We start from the raw sequence: 15,318 nt of genomic DNA on the forward strand, positions 1-15,318 counted from the left end.
TGCCCATCAGTAAACATGGCACAAAAAAAAAAAAAAAAAATATATATATATATATATATATATATATATATATATATATATATATATATATATATATATATATAATAAATTAAAGGGGTGGGGGGGACACAATTCAATGTGCTGACATAATTGGAAATGCTACTTTATAGCTCTTTCCAGGTATTTCCAGATTTTATTGTTTTGGTTATCTTTTTTAGAGAGACAGAGAAAGTATATCTCTTCTCACAAACACAGTTCAGAGAGCTATTTTTAACTGACAGCAAAACACTAGCTCTCTAAACTGGAAGTGGTATGTGACCATTACCATCACACTGACATAAAACCACACAGACAAGTCGACCAAAGTGCATCAGTAAACTCACACACAATGCTCCATCCACTTGAACATTCACAAGTGCCAAGCAAACGTCTGTAAACACGTATATTATGAGGAAGACTTGTAGACCTACTGTCTTGGCCCGGCACTGATAGCCTGTGTGTGTAAAGACAGAGATACCCTTACAAAAAATAAGTTTATTCAAGTGTGCTTTTAGTATACTTCTTTTAAACTAAAAATAAGAAAGTATACCTTTCAGTCTACTTTTTATTTACTTCTCAGAAATATACTTAAAATTGCACTTAAGTATACTTGACTTGTACTGATTGAAGGTCAATTGACTCGAGTAGCTCAAAGGGAGGGTCCCGAAGGGACTGTGGAGAGGTCCCATGACAGGACCGAACACGGGCGAGGATTTAACAACCTTAACAAACAGGTTGTGTTTCCCAACTGATTGGCCTGCCACCGGGACGTGATTTGCTGCAATGGCCACCACGTATACTTTGAGTGTGGAGGGGGTGGGGCCAGATTTGAGGAACCGTGATCTAAATCATATGTTTGAAAAAAGATAACCAAAGTTTGTCAGTGAGCATTTACAATTCATTAGAATAGAGGATACTCTATACTGCAAGAGAGAGAAACCAGTCAATCCTTTGTGTACAAGAGGCCAATCAGAGGTCAACTACAGTAATTAAACTGTAATTCATCACTGATTGTGATTAAGCAAAACGCTCCCATAATAATTTGTGTAACAATGATTGTGAAAGAAAACATAATCCTTATCTGACACAACAGCAGGTTCAGAACGCGGTTTGTACAGACCCTTTTGTCAGTCACAAATGGTGGTTCATATATGGTTCAGGAAATCCTATATTTGACTGATGTCACTATATCAGTACATTGGTGTGATGAGCTTCAACATAACCAAGGAGATTTTTTTTTTCATCTTGGTGGGCGTGAGCCTCACAGCAACAAATGAGCTTCTCTTCTTGGAAGTAGGTTCATTTTCCAATCCGCTACAAAGAAGGTAAGAATTAAAAAAAATGAAAGAATGTTACATGTTAAAATGCTTTACAAAGAAGACTGAAGATAGAGGAAAAAGTATAAATATCTTTAAGAGAAATGAAATATAATATAATTATTAACATTTCACTTTGGATTTTGTCTTTGTGTTGACCAAGGAACATGAAAGCACAGCTGTTAATTCATTTCCTTTTCCAAGGTACATATTTTTAATTACTTTTAATTACTATAATTACTGTTTTTCTCTTTTAAAGATGTTTTGGTTATGTTCTGTCACAATAAATGTTTGAATTTATTAATATAATGTACAAATATAATATCATGTAGAAATGTACATAAATTGAAAACTTTACAATCAAAACCAAATTATAGCCTATGTTTGATTTTAACTAAAAGGTATAGATCCGTGCATATTATAATATTTATATAATTTTTCAAGGACTCGTATCGAAGTTAGAAATTTCAGTATTGTGACAACACTAATTCATATACTTCAATAAGGCAAAAAAGTATCTATTTTATACATGGATCTCTGATTTTATTCAATAGTTATTCATAATTCATTAAATATCACAGGCTAAAAAGTAACTAGCACTCTGAGTAGTTTTTGAGAAAAGTACTTTTTTTAACACCAGTACTTTTACTTGTAATTGAGTATTATCTTAGCAATGTAACAGTACTTGTACTTAAGTAAAAAAAAAAACATATAAATTATTACAATTTCTGTCGCTTTAGAAATTGTAATAATTTATATATTTATTTTACATTTGTATCATTAGATATTTGAGTAAGTACAATGAATTCTGGGGTAGGCAAGGCCACGAAGGATCAATCTGTTGTAACCTTCATTGCACGGGAAATGAAGGCCGCATTTGGAGGCTGCATTTGAAGAATCCTTCGAATTGGGACAGCCTTTGAATGCGGCACTGTGATTCAATTGGCCTTCGAAGAAAGCAGCCACTGAATTGGGATGCAGCTTGTGCCAGGCCAGCAGTCTCACACCGGTGTTAGGGTGGAGCTTATAGTGTCATTAAGTGAAGGATCAGTGGTTGGTTGGGGTCCGAATTTGTTCAGGTTGAGCTTATATAATGAGGCATAGGGTTAGTCTTTGGGGCGGGTTACGCTGTTGTTCTTAGACTGCTGTGATGTGTGGTTCTGCCTAAGGACTGAACAATGAGGGACGGGGAGGGATGGCATATATTTTCAGCCATTTTTCTCTGTTGGCCAAAAAACAAGAAATTCCATTTTCAGCAAATAATGTATGGCGGTGCATCCCTGCTAAATGTGTAGTTGCAAAGAGCTGAATCGATTGAAACTTACTCAAACTACTAAGTTCAGTGTACTATACTAAAATAAACAATGTGAGTGAAATTTAATGCTAAAAACACCAGCTTAAATAAACACACAGCCATAAATGACTCCAACTTTTGTCCCACAGGTGTTCTGCTGTTTGATACTTTAGCATGGGAAGTGAAAATGCCAAAAGACATTCACGGTCTCCAAGGTTCCTGTCTGGTTATACCATGTTCTTTCTCTTACACATCAAGCCCACCCAAAGACCCACGTAGAGTTGTGTGGTATCAGTGGGTCTCTAGAGGTTATCCTTTAGTTTATGATCAATGGAATACAAACAAAGTGATTGAAAAGTTCAGAGGAAAAACTGATTTATATGTGAACTCAAGTAGCGATTGCAGTCTGCTGATCAAAAACCTGGAAAAGTCCCACAATGGAGAGAAATTATATGCATGGATTGACCCTGAAACTGTTGGATGGCGCACCTACAAATTTTATGATGTCACCTCTACAATAGTAGTTGATGGTATGTAAATACTTTGATCTTCAAATTTGCCTGACTCTTGATTTGGTTATAAGAGTGTGTTGACTAATTATGACATTTCTACTATTTGAAGCAAGTCCAGAGCCGCCCAGCATCAATATTTATGGAGGTGAAAGGACGGGTGACACCATCACAGTAATATGTTCGACTAACCACACGTGTCCATACAGCAAACCAGACATCATTCTGAACGGTACTGAAGGAACCGATCAATTAGACAATGATCATCTTAAAGACGGCCTGTGGAAAATCACTCTGATACGCACAAGTGTTGTAAAAGCAGAACGCTCCACTATTAGGTGTTCTGTAACATATCATGGTGGCAAAACAGTGACAGCTACAAAAGACAAAAGTGCTTATTGTGAGTAAATACAAATATGAACTGCTTTGTGTGATATTAGCTATAAGTTCACTTTAAATTTCACAGTTGGACCTATTACAAGTTTAAGTTCAATTTCAGGTGTTCATCATGAAATAACGATTGAGCCTGAGCTGGCAGATGTCACAGAGGGCGTCGCAAAGAACTTCACTTGTTCCGTCTATCACTCCTGCCAGAGAGAGACTCCAACCATCACATGGAACTATGAGAACATGACGGTCTCAAATGACAGCAAAACACTCTCTGGTTTAGATCGGGTCACCAATTCCAACATAACCTTTCTGGGTTCAAAAGACGACCATGGGAAGAAATTGAGTTGTACTGCAAAATTTTCTGGAAAAGACATTATGGCATCTGTTGTCTTACGTGTGCAATGTGAGTGTTTTTTTAGCAACTCGTATGATGCAAGATCTATTCATGTCTCATCATTCATTTTGTTTTACTTACACCCTGTCTACATCAGACATGAGGAATTTGACAAAAGGCAATAGAAACCATTATGATCAGTGATCCTGTCTACAATGATGCGGCTTGATGTGACACAACAAATCCCAAAAAGTAAACTGATGCCTGTTCTATTTCGGACGTACTCCAAGCGGTCTCGCTACATGATGTTTTATTAACAAAGTTAGGGAGGAGCACGTTCAAATGATCTACCCAATCAGTATAATTGGAGGCCTATACATAACTCACCTTTGTTCCTCGACAGTCTTTTCTGCTTCCCTCCACCACCCCTCCTCACTCTCGGCTAATTTATACTCTCCTCAGACAGCATGCCAAATATGCATTCACTTTTACTGTATCTTATTATTTGTTAATATGAACTTGTGAATTCTGACATGGAAGGACAAATGGATTTGGAACATTCGTTTTATTGGATCCAGTTAAGACGGCCCTTAAGCTGTTGCATCGCTGTTGTAGACATGGTGTTACACATTAAAACTTGTACATCTAATCAAGAATGGAAGCAAGTGCTTTTTTGTTTTGTTTTGTTTTGTTTTGTTTTGTTTTGTTTTGTTTTGTTTTGTTTACTTACATAATTGCCTTGTCTTTCAGTTGTGAGCTTTTAATAATTATCAATTATGTTATCCCCTATGCAGACCCAATGCTTACTGGACTGAAGACCATTGGTCTGTACATCCTGGCAACTTCACTTGTGTTCCTCCTTTTTTGCATAATTGCTGGAGTCATCATATACAAGAGGCGACAAAGGTAACTCTTTGTGTACATTACTTTAGGCCAGGGGTTCCCAAGCCTTTTTGTCAGCCGAACCCCTTAAGGCGGGCATACACTGTGCGATGTCTGTGCGATTTCAGCAAGGTTACCTACTCACTCTGAACTCACTACTCACACTGGAGTAGATCACGTGCAATGTAAAGCCAAAGCTCGCGTTTTATGTGCTAACACTACACGGTCCAATCATCGAGCTGCAACTTAACTGCTCACACTATACGTGTGAAATATATGCGATAAGCCCCCGTGCCGGGTTGCGCCAATATACCATGATATTGTGTATCCAGAGATATTGTCAAAACAAGCAGCTATCAATATCAAGAGTATTTAGCATTTCCAATGTATGTATTAAATTATTATTAGTATTATTGTATTATTAGGGAAGGCATACTTTTATTATTACATTTATAGGCTATTATTATAGGCATTGCAATAATCAGTCATCAATGAAAATTAAAAACAGCTTTGTTTAAAAAATAGCTTGAGCTCTTTTTAATGGAACACGAACTGGAGGCAAGCAACAGTAATTTCTAGCTAGTTTGATAGCTATAGAACTTAAAGATCTCCCTCTTTTCGTTTTATTTCTTGCTGCATTAAATATGAAACGGATAAACTTGTTTTCGCGCAGGCGCAGTGACGGAAAAAACACTGAGATTAGGGCAATCGGTTCACTAGCTCTGCTTCAACTGTGCGATATAGTCACAAGGAGCGACCAACATTTCTAACATGCCAGAAATTCATCCGACCATCAGATTGCCGGTCGTGAGAGGTTTATCACCTCTCGTTTCCCCCTGTACACTGCACGAACACTGCACGACAAAGAGTAAAGAGTCCCAATAAAGAGTTGCACGAGTCAGAATTCGGCTCAAAATCGTACAAAAATCGTACAGTGTATGTCCATAATTTATAAACACCATAAAATGTTTACTTGTAGTATCCTAGTGTCACAATCACACTAGTTTGGACTCATTTGTTGTCACGGACACTAATTATGTTCAGCTGTGCACTCATTAATCACCTTCATTATCACCTATATGTTCTGGTTTGTTCCAGTTCAGTGTCCGGTATTTTCTATTGTGGATACGTTGTATATGTTGCTCAGTTCGTTTAGATTAGCTGTTGGATTTGTTAAATATTGCCTTCATCTTCATCTATGCTTGCCCCGTCACACCTAGTAGATTTTAAGTGAATATTTAAACAATTTAACAACACATTTGCATGTTCATGGTTCTCTGATGTTGGATAATGGTCGCATGACATGCAGGTAAACAGATATAAGTCGCATTAACTTTGTACAGCTACTTTAAAGTGGATTTAAACCTCTTTTTAGTTTCATGCGTCTCATTCAAACATGCAACAGACTTTATACTTATTTAATTAAATCGCAGCCTTTGATTTAATAATTGCACTAAGCTATAGCAGTTTTAATTCAATTAATTGTGCAGCCCCATTTATTTATTCAAATTTTACATTAGATTAAATTATTAGCTTTCAAGAGCACCTCGGCGCATGCGTGTTGTGTTGATGTGAGAGCAGATGTTGTTGCGTGAATGTGCTGTAGAGATTAATATTTTGTAAATAATGTGGTAAATTATGTTTTTTTTTGCACAAACAAAGCATTTGTGTTAGTTTATAAAACTGAGGTTAAACCACTGGAGTCATTAATCATTAGGATTACTTTAATGATTTTAAAGGAGCCTTTACTATCTTTCTGGGGCTTTAAAATTGTGTAGGCTGTTAATGGAGGGACAGAAAGCTCTCAGATTTCATTAAAATATCTTAATTTGTCTTCTGAAGATTAACTAAAGTCTTACAGGTTTGGACCAACAGGATGATGAGTAATTCATGACAGAATTAAAAAAATTTGGTGAAGTATCCCTTTGGGCCCTATTTTAACCATCTAAGCGCATGGTCTGAAGTGCATGGCGCAAGTGCACTTAGGGCGTGTCCGAATCCACTTTTGCTAGTTTAATGACAGGAAAAATGGTCGTCGCGCCAGGCGCATGGTCTAAAAGGGTTGTACATATTTTCTTAATGAGTAATGGGTGTGTTTTGGGTGTAACGTAAAAAAACAATCAGAGTTTAATTTCCCATTCCATTTAAAAAGCTTTAAACCCAGTTGCGCTTGCGCCATGGCAGATTTGCTATTTACGTGGTGGAATTTGCAAGCTAAACGCCTGAAAAAAAAAGACTGAACAATTCTCCAGAGAGCAAACAGATTGTGCGCGAGGAAAGCGTGGGAAACCATCTACCGGGACAAGCCGGATTCCACCATATCTTTATGTACACAATATTAATATTTTACATTGTAATCCTTTTATTTTTAATATTTGGCTAGTTTGTGTGCTGCTGTGCATCCCTGTGTGTGTAATAAGCAGAGTGTACACACGTTGTGGACCCGCCAGGGTCACATTACTAACGCATTCTTTAAATAACAAAACAAATATTGCAGTCTATTTCAGTTGTCTCAAAATAGCAATGCCAACAATGCGCCTGAACGCACCTCGTTTTCAGACCAGCACGCCCATGGGCGTATAATGCATTTACTATTTAAACAACGCGCAGGACATCAAAATGATAACTGTGCCGGGCTGAAACTAGCAAAAAACACTTGCGTTGTGTCTGGCGCCGCATTGCATCGGGTGTATGATAGGGTCCTAAAAGTCACATATTAAAATGTCTACATTTCATTTCATTAGATCAAGATAAGTAGCATTTTCAAATAAACATTAAAGGTTTTTTTTAAGAGTAAACTTGTGACGCATTTTCAATTATTTGTAACTATCTGGTAATTTTTCACGCAGGTGTCCAGAACTAGTGTAGTTCGAACTATAAATATGTCCCACAATGTTTAACAACCAGAAAGTGTCCAAGGCTTTTTGTCTCCATTTTAAAGAATATATTTAGGTTTCAATTTTGGACTAAATACAGCAAGCAGTGCTTATCTAGATGCAATATAATGTTTTTGCATTTACTCTCTTGCTCTTTTGCTGCTTGATTAGATGGTCTTTAATCATCTTATTCTCTATACTACTCTATACTACTCTATACTACTTCCTGCTCAGCTCAGCTACCGTTCGGACGCTCTTGCTTACTGCTCCGCGCTTTGCTCTATCACTTTTATATTTTATCTTCTATATTTTTATATTTTAGCTCCTTTTATCACCTAATTTTAACTTCAGCAAATCAGCACAGTGCTCAAACGACAAAGTTTGGATTACCACAAAAACGCAGAATTCTTCTACCCGACCAGCTTACATTCCGGGGAAAGGAAAACACAACTGCCTACAAGGATAAGAGAGAAAATGCCTCTTCTGGAATCTACTTGCTGCACTAACTGCCACAGACTTTTACAAAGGATTGCAGTTCTTGAAACAAAGTTATTTACGGGACCACCAAACCAGACGGAACACACAACAGAGCTTCGTCATGGACACCCTCAGCATATAGCCGGTGAGTCCCATGAAACTAGTGCTCCTCGACAGGTAGAGAAACAAGCCGATCGACTTACAAATCGATGGCACAAACAGGGAGCGAGACCCAAAGGCACTCGAGACATCAGATTGTCACGAGCCCCACATATTACCGCAGTAGCATCCTCTACCCCAGATACAGCTCTGACAAGGATGTCAAACACTGGTCTCCCACCAACACCTATACATCTTGAGAACAGATTTGAAGTACTAATGAATGTAAATGAGGAATCCCCAAACGTGATGAATGTGATCGAACACAGACTGTATCAGCCAGTAGCTAACACTGATGCTAACTGGCGCTCAAGGTCGAGCAGACAGCGGCACTCAGCTCAGAACACAGCCGAGCCCAGGACTCTGATAGTGGGGGACTCCATAATCAGAAACATTAGCAGCAGGGATACAACTACGTGCTGCCTTCCACAAGCAACAATTTCTGATATAAACAGGGAACTTCAGAACATTCTAATGAAACATAAGACTGCAAATCGACTCATAATTCATGTGGGGAAGAATGATATTCATAAAGAGCAGTCAGAACTCCTTAAGAAGGATTTCAATGAACTTTTTGAAACACTTAAAAGACTGAAAGTTCAAACATTCATCAGTGGACCACTCCCAGCAAGAGGAACAAACAGGTTTTCACGGCTGCTTGGGATTAATACATGGCTGCAAAAAACCTGCAATATAAAAGGAGTAAACTTCATTGACAACTTCAATCTTTTCTGGAGTCAGAGACAACTATTTCATCGGGATGGCCATCACCCAAACAAACTTGGTTCAAGAGTGTTAAAGGACAATATCGACTTCTCCCTCAATCATCCTTCTGCAGTGTGTGTCAATCTGAACGACACACACACACCTGGAAACAGTATGAATGAACACGGGACTTCACTTCAGCAACAAGATGGACATGCGGTTGACATATCACACAAGGACAATGATAACACCACTGAGCCACAACAACCTCTGCTCACGGACACAATCTCAGCTGAGCCATGCCCACAGAGCTCACCACAGACAGACATATTAGAACTGCTCCAAGATTCAGCACCCAAGGACGACTTCCTGGAAAACAGCCAGGGAAGCCAGGACAGCATATCACAGCCTCCTATAACACCTGAGCAACAGCCCCTTTCACCAGATACTTTCTCACTCTCGCCAGCGACTCCACTCCTGTGCTTCTCACAGAAAATGGAACAACTAGTGCATGCTGGAACCAGACTATCCCACTCTTTTGCTGCAAGCCCCCAGATACCAACCAAAAATCGTCAGGCACCTCAAACACCGAAGCCTGCGCGCCGAGCTCGCCCGCCCCCTCCTCCTGTGAGAGCTCTTCGGCCTCTTCAGCCAAAACGCCAGGGCCCACACCCTCCTCCATCTGCTCGAGGTGAACCAAAAACAACTGATACCAGCTCTCAGTGATTTGTTTTGGGTTCCTGTTATGATAACAGTAACTTTCTCAAATGTTTACAGAACAAGCGGGAACCCAGTGTGCCTGTATCTTTCTCTATTGCTGTTCTATTACAAGATAGAAAGTCTAAGGCCTTCAATAGCCGTACAGCAAACTCAACTAATCTGGTGCCTATTACATGTCAAACTAAGATTGCTGTGGGGACAAAAAGTAAGACTGTTAAGTTAGCACTTTTAAACATTTAGCTCACTTAAAAATAAATCACTTCTAGTCAACGACTTAATAACCACAAACAACCTGGACTTTATGTTTCTAAATGAAACCTGGCTAGAAGACAACTGCAGTGCAACAATCCTCAATGAAACAGCCCCTCCTAACTTTACTTTTATGAGTGTCTGCAGAGCTGTTAAGAGAGGTGGGGGTCTAGCTGCTCTTTTTAAAGATATTTATCAATGTAAGCAAATATCATTTGGGAATTACCCGTCTTTCGAATATCTGGGTACTGTGTTAAAAGGTGCTCCTCGCATTTTACTTATCATTATTTACAGGCCTCCAAAATATTCTCCAGCCTTTGCTGAGGACTTTACAGAACTGTTATCAACAATTACCTCAGAGTTTGACTGTTTTGCCATTGCTGGAGATTTTAACATTCACATAGATAATGCAGAAAACAATATGGCAAAAGAAATCAAAACTGTTTAAAAAACTTTTGATCTGACTCAGCATGTACATGGACCCACACACAATCATGGACACACTCTAGATTTACTTATCAGTAAGGGTCTAAACATTTCATCGATTTTTATTAAGGATGTAGCACTGTCTGATCATTTCTGTATTTTCTTTGATATATTGATCTCTCCTGCCACTGAAGCTGGATCTGTGTCTGTCAAGAAGAGATGCTTAAATGAGAACACTAGTGTACTATTTATGAAGGCTATATCCTTAACACCAAGCATATCTGCTGACTCTGTTGATTTTCTCCTTGATTCTTTTAACTCAAAAGTTAAAAATATAATTGATGATATTGCTCCTGTTAAAGTCAGGAAGAAGAGTGGCAGACAAAAAGCACCTTGGAGAAACTCAACAGCAGTGCAACATATGAAAAGACAATGCAGAAAAGCAGAGCGCATGTGGCGGAAGACAAAACTTGTAGTCCATTATAACATCTACAAAGACAGCCTGCATGCTTTCAATATGGAACTAGGCAAAGCTAGACAGACTTTCTTCTCAAATATTATAAACAGCAATTTAAACAACACACGCACTCTTTTTGCTACTGTAGAGAGACTGACAAACCCCCCAAGCCAGATTCCTAGTGAAATGCTCTCAAACAGCAAGTGCAGTGAGTTTGCTTCTTTCTTCTCTGAGAAAATCAATAATATCAGAAAGGTGATCAGCACATCCTTGAGTTGCACTGGGGTCAGACAGATCAGACCACCTGAGAAAGTAGTTACTATGTCTGACTTCAAAGAAATTGATGGCAAAATTTTGGAAGAAACCGTACAACACCTTAAAACATCAACATGCGCCCTTGACACACTTCCCACATCTTTCTTCAAAATTGTGCTAAACAGTTTAGAAGCAGATCTTCTAGAAGTGGTAAATGCCTCACTTCTCTCTGGGAGTTTTCCAAACTCCCTGAAAACTGCAGTTGTCAAGCCCCTCCTGAAAAAGAGCAATCTGGATAAGACCATATTAAGCAACTATAGACCGATCTCAAATCTTCCTTTCATAGGCAAGATCATTGAAAAAGTTGTCTTCAATCAGCTGAACAAATTCTTAAGCTCGAATGGATACTTTGACAATTTTCAATCTGGTTTCCGACCGCACCACAGCACAGAGACAGCGCTCATAAAGATAATAAACGATATTCGCTTAAATACTGATTCAGGCAAATTATCAGTGCTGGTACTACTCGACCTCAGTGCTGCATTTGACACTGTCGATCATAACATACTTCTTGACAGGCTGGAAAACTGGGTGGGGCTTTCTGGGATAGTCCTAAAATGGTTCAGGTCATACTTAGATGGGAGAGGTTATTATGTGAGTATAGGAGACCATAAGTCTGAGTGGACATCCATGACATGCGGAGTCCCTCAAGGCTCAATTCTTGCGCCACTCCTGTTCAACCTGTATATGCTCCCAATGAGCCAAATAATGAGAAATAACCAAATTGCTTACCACAGCTATGCAGACGACACACAGCTGTACTTAGCCCTATCGCCTAACGATTACAGCCCCATTGACTCCCTGTGCCGATGCATTGACGAAGTCAACAGTTGGATGTGTCAAAACTTTCTTCAATTAAACAAAGACAAAACTGAAGTTATTGCGTTTGGAAACAAAGATGAAGTTCTCAAGGTGAACGCATACCTTCACTCTAGGGGTCAAACAACTAAACATCAAGTCAGGAATCTTGGTGTGACACTAGAGTCAGACCTTAGTTTCAGTAGTCATGTCAAAGCAATAACTAAATCAGCATACTATCATCTGAAAAATATTGCAAGAATTAGATGCTTTGTTTCCAGACAAGACTTAGAGAAACTTGTGCATGCTTTCATCACCAGCAGGGTGGATTATTGTAATGGACTCCTCACTGGCCTTCCCAAAAAGACCATAAGACAGTTGCAGCTCATACAGAACGCTGCCGCCAGGATTCTGAGCAGAACCAGAAAATATGAACATATCACACCAGTCCTCAGGTCTTTACACTGGCTCCCAGTTAGATTTAGGATTGATTTTAAAGTATTATTACTGGTATATAAATCATTCAATGGCCTAGGACCTCAATACATTGCAGATATGCTCACTGAATATAAACCCAACAGATCACTCAGATCATTAGGATCATATCAGCTAGAAATACCAAGGGTTCACTCTAAGCATGGCGAGTCTGCTTTTAGCTATTATGCCAGCCGCAGCTGGAACCAGCTTCCAGAAGAGATCAGAGGTGCTCCTACAGTGGTCACATTCAAATCCAGACTCAAAACACTTCTGTTTAGCTGTGCATTTACTGAATGAGCACTGTGCCGCTGTTCGTCCGACTGTTTGTACTGTACTGTATTTTACTCTATTTTTCTAAACTGTTTTAATTATTCTTATTTCTTTTAATTATTTTAATTTCTCCTATGTCAGCAGGGCATTTAGCCCGAAACTGTAAATGCCCACTCAGAAGGTGATAATGTGAAAGTGATTAATGTGGGTTTGAAAGTAGAACAGTATTTAAATGACGATATTAAAGTTTTCGTCTGAGAAAGAATGTGAACGCAGTGCTAAAGTGCTAAAGAAAGTGAAAAGAACGTGTGAGTAAATTAGGGAGAAAAGAAAGTTAAAGGAAAGTTGATAGATCGAAGTCGTAAGAAGATTGAAGGTTAAAAGAAGGTTGAAAGATTTAAGTCTTAAGGGAATCCTTTGAAAGAAAGATCTATAATAAATATTCTTTTTTATTTTTTAAAAGTACTGTATTTTATTTTATTTTTCTAAACTGTTTTAATTATTCTTATTTCTTTTCATTATTTTAATTTCTTCTATGTAAAGCACTTTGAATTGCCATTGTGTATGAAATGTGCTATATAAATAAACTTGCCTTGCCTTGCCTTGCCTATACCTTCTTTTAAAAAAGATATATTATTTAATAGTTCTAGATAATTTTGTGGTGTTTATCACTTTTCGTCAACATGCAGCAATTAGGGTATAATAAAAAGCATCTAACTGGAGGTAAAATCAGATGGGAAATAAAATAAAGAATAGAAATAAAAAAGTTCATGATTTTTTTTTTTTTTTTTTTATCTGAAACATCTGTCCCCAGGTCAAAAGATGCATGTGCGGTGTCAGGAAACAAGCCTTTCTCCAAACCTCGTATGCCATCACCAAAGAGGTACAGTGCATTTGAACCCGTCTCTAAAGGCCTAACTTTAATACATTGTTGATAAGTAGATGTTTCAGCTTTTGTTTTTTGTTCAATATTTAAGATATTTTTTTATATTTAAGTGGAATAACCAAAACATTTTGTATCCCCCCCCAACCCCCCCATGCACATCAGTGACCCAAAATCCTACAATGTGAGTATATTATTTACACAGTGTTACACTATGGAGAACATACTCCGATCATATGACAAATGCGTACTGTAATATTATATTGATTGATGTCTGGCTCTCTGTTTTCTCTTGAAATATTCCATTAAGAATTATGATTGTGAAGCTGAGTTTATCAACATGGAGGAACTCAACATGTATGGAAATATCGGATGAAAATGTTATACATCATACAACTAAAATGGGCTCAATACTGTTTTTAAAAAGGCTGACAATATCAGACTCCATTAATAGTAAAAAAAAAAAAATCATGCATATTAAAGGGGTCATGAACTGCATTATTTTATTATTTTATAATGTTTCTGTCACTGTTCTGTTAGTTTGGACTTTTTGTGTCTTACCACCTTCTGTCTGAGTTTGTCGTTTGTTGTCTTGGTCACTCATTATATTCAGTTGTGCTCTCATTATCTCCAATTATCATGTTTATTGAAGTTCTGTTCTGTTTGTGTTTCATTGTCTCGTCTGTGAATAGATGTGGTGTACTTTCTCCTCCTTCGTTGTGTATCTAATGAATTATCAAGTAAAGAGACTGAACTGAATTAGCCTTATTCATGTTTGTCTACACCGCCAGTTTGTGACAGTTTCCTGGGGTGCACTTCTAATTTTGCTTTACATAAAAATGGTCATCATTTAGGAAAAAAAAGAACATTTTCCTTCCCTGATTTTAGCCCTTTGATTTGAACACTCTTTTTGAAGGGGTGTGTCTGCTGTAAGACTTCAGTGTAAACGCCCACTCGTTTGATTGGCTAACAATTTAGCATATGAAATAGCCAAATATTACACGTGGAACTCTCTAAAACTTTTAGCACTTTTTACTATTACAGCTCTCAAGGTTAACTAATCGTGAAAACTGTTGATTATAGCATTATATTTAGATTGCGCATTAAAGGTTGCAGTGTTGAGCATTGTAGCCGATCACAGACATGTTGAGCGCGTGAATTCAGTGATCTCGTCATTATAACTTGATTTCTGCACTCTCACAAATGATTTCATCATAACTAACAGTGCAAACACGATGTAAATAAGAGATTTGTTGATTATAACGTGAGTTTTGGCGAGAGTCCATAACTCAGTCACTGATAAACTCGCGCTGTTTGAATGACAGCTCCAGCGATTGTAAAGGGTCTTTGTTCGCTTTCTATGTAATTTAATCAGTTTAAATACGTTTTTTATTTATTTTTATTCTACTTAGAGAAACAATGTGAACTTGACTGTTTAGTCACTGGTTTGATTTACTGACAATAAACAATTTAGAGACAAAGAACAGAACATCTGACTATACATGAATCTTTACATATCAGAAATCACTAGTCACTGGTGATTTTGGTTAGACACTTACACATCAGTACATATCAAACGATCTATAACAAGTGACAGAGCAAAAACTTTTTTTACTCTTATAAGTGTGTTGCACCGTTCCTGTCAGATCCAATATAGAAGGCACAGCATAGTTTTTTAATTTCAGTCTCTCTTCAAATCCAGCGTCAGAATGCTGTGACTGTGTTTTTCCACAACCTGGCAC

At 37.9% G+C, this 15,318-nt stretch overlaps 1 protein-coding gene and 1 long non-coding RNA gene across 3 annotated transcripts in view; one reads left to right on the top strand and one right to left on the bottom strand.

The window, feature by feature from the left end:
* The window catches only part of LOC309505519, a 259,401-nt gene extending 246,389 nt beyond the window's left edge, over nucleotides 1-13,012 (bottom strand). The window contains exon 1 of the long non-coding RNA XR_014208469.1: nucleotides 10,433-13,012. This is a non-coding gene — a long non-coding RNA (uncharacterized lncRNA). The remainder of the gene's footprint in view (nucleotides 1-10,432) is intronic.
* On the top strand, nucleotides 150-14,344 carry LOC309505504 (sialic acid-binding Ig-like lectin 12). 2 transcript variants are annotated; one of them, XM_082178904.1, is made up of 9 exons: nucleotides 150-1,364; nucleotides 1,519-1,559; nucleotides 2,799-3,179; nucleotides 3,271-3,558; nucleotides 3,658-3,951; nucleotides 4,677-4,788; nucleotides 13,508-13,576; nucleotides 13,742-13,760; nucleotides 13,887-14,344. In XM_082178904.1, exons 1-9 carry the CDS (start codon nucleotides 1,219-1,221, stop codon nucleotides 13,950-13,952), a joined length of 1,416 nt encoding a protein of 471 aa, XP_082035030.1. In that variant the 5' UTR covers nucleotides 150-1,218; the 3' UTR covers nucleotides 13,953-14,344. The 2 variants fall into 2 exon arrangements, with proteins under 2 accessions (XP_082035030.1, XP_082035029.1); XM_082178903.1 differs by having other exon boundaries at nucleotides 13,742-14,344.
* The last annotated feature ends 974 nt before the right edge of the window (nucleotides 14,345-15,318 follow it).

Source organism: Leuciscus leuciscus (assembly GCF_965113295.1).
Source record: "Leuciscus leuciscus genome assembly, chromosome: 9".
Classification (NCBI taxonomy): domain Eukaryota; kingdom Metazoa; phylum Chordata; class Actinopteri; order Cypriniformes; family Leuciscidae; genus Leuciscus; species Leuciscus leuciscus.

Excerpts from the sequence above, each read along its gene's own strand:
- LOC309505504 (XM_082178903.1), top strand. The coding sequence starts at position 1,219 with ATGTCACTATATCAGTACATTGGTGTGATGAGCTTCAACATAACCAAG. Across the intron at positions 3,180-3,270 it reads CTCTACAATAGTAGTTGATG|CAAGTCCAGAGCCGCCCAGC; the intron begins GTATGTAAATAC and ends TACTATTTGAAG. Across the intron at positions 4,789-13,507 it reads ATATACAAGAGGCGACAAAG|GTCAAAAGATGCATGTGCGG; the intron begins GTAACTCTTTGT and ends ATCTGTCCCCAG.